The following is a 3660-nucleotide window of genomic DNA, read 5'->3' as shown; positions in this document are numbered from 1 at the left end:
ATGGCAATATGCTAAGCAATTCATACATCAAAAACTAAGATGGCCTGGTGAAAAAAATACTTTTTTTTTTCTAAATTAAATTAAAAGACCCAGTGACTTAATGAGTCCTGGCTGGCTGAACTGCAATCTTTGTGATAATAAATAATTTGTTTAACTTTCTATCCCTTGGGTTCTCCACCCAGAAAACTGGAGATAACAGTACCAGTCCCATATTCTTCAAAAAGTTTTAAGTGTCCCAAAAGAGGCAATAGCTGTAAAGGTGTTAGGTTAAAGATGCAATGGAGGAGCTTAGCAAGGATGGGCTTTCATGAAATTAAACAATTATCTCAGTTGCCCATTGACTTATTAAACTGGCAAAATTCCATTTATCAGCTTTTGTTCCTATACATACTAGCAACCATACGTTAATCAGTTTTCTATATTCCTATTTCTACCAGAGTATTGTTATTGTGAATTTAATTAACTAACCATTTCCAAACAAAACTGCAATTTCATACACTTCGAATTTTCCTTTAAAGCCATAAACTTTTTGATGCTAAAAATAGACATATCCACAGAATGCAATCTAACTGCCATTGATTTTATTGTTTTGGAAACAATTTTAAGTTGTGAAATGGCATTTCTCCAGGGTAATTACCCTTCCTCCCGATTCGTTAATAGCAAAACAGTCTTTCTGTTATGGGAATTCTATTCCTCCTCTTCCCATTTTCTCCTTCAAGCTAAATTCTATTTTCCGGGGTCTCCTTACCAATCCTCAAAAAGAGACCCTGTACCTTTAATAGCACAGACCTGGTGAGAGGTTTCTTTCCAAACTTGTTCCCTTAGCTTCCAAGTGACGAAACCAGCTGTAATTTGAGAGCAAAGAGATCCTCAGGATATCATTAGCCAAAGGAAAAGCTCCGCATTCCCACCCAGTCCAGGAGTTGAAATAGTATCAGAGGGCAAGAACCTTTCTCTCCAGCTACAGGCTCCATTTCCCAAGGAGCAAGGGGGAGCTCAGAGAGCCAGAGTGGGGCAGCGGAGCCAGCCAGCGTCCGGCCAGAGAGCTGGAGGAGGGGTTCCCCATCCGTGCCGGGATCCCGTCGGGAGGGAGCCGGCTGAGTTCCAGCTACCCGAGCGAGCGCAGGAGCTCAGAGCGAGGGTGCATCTGGGCTGCGGGCTGCGGCGGCTGCTTCCCAGGCTCTGGTGCCGCAGCCACATGAAGCCAGTTGGGGAGGGGGCGCCAGGGTGCAGCGAGGCTACTGGGACTGAGGCTGACGCCGTCTCAGGGAGGCGCTGACTCCCTAGGGGACCCCACCCCCCCCGCCCCGCTTCCTCGCGCCTGGGCGAAAAGTCTTCTCCAGGGGTCCCCCCGTCATCCTGAATATCCAGGATGGTGCTCATGAAGTTCCTCTGGATGGGTTTTCTGTGCCACCTGTGTCAAGGCTATTTCGACGGCCCTCTCTATCCAGAGATGTCCAATGGGACTCTGCACCACTACTTTGTGCCCGACGGGGACTACGAGGAGAACGATGACCCCGAGAAGTGCCAGCTGCTCTTCAGGGTGAGTGACCACCGGCGCTGCTCTCAGGGGGAGGGGAGCCCCGCCAGCAGTCTGTTGAGCCTCACCCTGCGGGAGGAGTTCACCGTGCTGGGCCGCCAGGTGGAGGACGCGGGGCGCGTGCTGGAGGGCATCAGTAAGAGCATCTCCTACGACCTGGACGGGGAGGAGAGCTACGGCAAGTATCTGCGGCGGGAGTCCCACCAGATCGGGGATGCCTACTCCAACTCGGACAAGTCTCTCACTGAGCTGGAAAGCAAGTTCAAGCAGGGCCAGGAACAGGACAGCCGGCAAGACAGCAGGCTCAACGAGGACTTCTTGGGGATGCTGGTCCACACCAGGTCCCTGCTGAAGGAAACGCTCGACATCTCTGTGGGGCTCAGGGACAAATACGAGCTGCTGGCCCTCACCATCAGGAGCCACGGGACCCGGCTAGGTCGGCTGAAAAACGATTATCTTAAAGTGTAGGTGGAAGGGCAAACTTCCAGGGAGAGGGAATCAAATCAGACCCGTGGTGGAAGGTGGGGGACAGAGACGGGACTTTTTCCCATATACTTATTACTTTTTATAACCAGATTTGCACTTGGAGAGTCACCTGATGTGATCCTAACAAGAAAGAAGTGAGAGTTGAGTGGTTTTAGTTTTGTACACTATTTATGTGATTGCTATTGATTTGTCACCTGGAAAGAAGAATTTAAAACCATGTCTCCTGCCTTTCCTAGAAGGGCTTTATATCTCTGCAGAGACACCTGTTTCAGCCACATCTGAAAGGACACAGTTTATGCAGTAGGGACTGTTTAATCTTCCTCATCCTGAAGATTATGTGAAAATACCTGGGGAGCATGTGCATAGCTCCTTTCTGCCTTCAGCCTTCTCCCCTGGGCTCTGAAAGCTGTCAAAGTCGCCTGTTTTTCAGATGAGGTCAGCGTGCCTGCCAGAGGATGGAAGTTGCCGGTTTCTTCTCCTTTTCCTTCTTATTTATTAACCATGGTCTTTAGTTGTTTTCTTTTTGGTTTTGGATTTGGGTTTTTTGGTTTGTATTTTTTCTTAAGTATTGGCTAGAAACTACATGCAAATCACCTTTTGCAGGGACATGTCTGCTGTGCCTCTGTGGGTGTGTGTAAGTGAAAGGGGTCACATTCAAGAAGTCTAAGGTTTGTGGTGATTATGCACTCCTGTGATATGCTGATTTGCTGTGTCTCTCATTGTGTGTCTGTGTCATGGCACTGCAGTCCATTACAAAGGAGTAGGTAGATTGCCTTGACACACCCCCAAATGCCTGTGATTTAGGTTACCAGTGTATTCTTTCTCATTTAAGCGTTTTGCTTCTGTTTGCTTATTGAAAACTTGTACTTCAAGTAGAGGGAATTTTAATTCTCATAACTCCTTAACTAAGTTTTATTATTCAGCCAATAAATATGTTCTCATATAATACCTGCTTATTTTCTAATTTATATTCATAACTTTCATACTGCAAAGAGGAGCCAAGTGCAAAAGGCAAGAGAAGGCTGGGATTGAAGCCAGTTTACTTAGAGTATATGATAAAGAAGACAGAGGGATCGACACGTATTTGGCAATCCTCCCTTCCCTGGCCACCCTTACCATCCTCAAAAGGAAAAAATAAAATCTAGGCTGTGCCAAAACTTGATCTCTGCTGGTCTGCCTAAAAACTCCAATTTTCTCTAGTTTTCCCCTAGAATTAATTGGAAAAGTTGATGGTAAGGCTCAGAGCTTATATGCCCTCAGAATGCAGAGGGAAGGCACCATGCTAAGCTGTAGGTACTACAGTGATGTTTAATAACTTTGAAGACAGGTCTACGTTATTTCATTAATGATTTTTAAAATGGAAATGCACTTTATTTCATATCTTCTCCCAGCCAATCCTCACCCTTACCTTAAATATGCTTTCCTTTCATACATAGGCACACACACACACACACACACACACTGGGAAATAAGTGTTCATAATCTATTCTTCAACAGGGAGCCATTTTTTCTCTACCATGCACGAGGAATCCAGTTTTCTACTCCTCTGAAGTGTCCAATATCCTCCTATGACAATAGGGGAAACTGAGGCCCAGAAAGTGACTGATCCTCAGTTAGTTCTAACAGCACCAAGT

At 46.1% G+C, this 3660-nt stretch overlaps 1 protein-coding gene across 1 annotated transcript; it reads left to right on the top strand.

The window, feature by feature from the left end:
* The first annotated feature begins 885 nt into the window (after positions 1-885).
* FIBIN (fin bud initiation factor homolog) lies at positions 886-3183 on the top strand. Its single transcript, XM_007180986.3, has one exon. The coding sequence runs from the start codon at positions 1373-1375 to the stop codon at positions 2006-2008; it is 636 nt and encodes a 211-aa protein (XP_007181048.1). The 5' UTR covers positions 886-1372; the 3' UTR covers positions 2009-3183.
* Positions 3184-3660: the final 477 nt, after the last annotated feature.

Source organism: Balaenoptera acutorostrata, chromosome 9, assembly GCF_949987535.1.
Source record: "Balaenoptera acutorostrata chromosome 9, mBalAcu1.1, whole genome shotgun sequence".
In the NCBI taxonomy this organism is placed as follows: domain Eukaryota; kingdom Metazoa; phylum Chordata; class Mammalia; order Artiodactyla; family Balaenopteridae; genus Balaenoptera; species Balaenoptera acutorostrata.
Note: the sequence above shows the minus strand (reverse complement) of the source record. Positions and strands in the feature narration are given on the sequence as shown.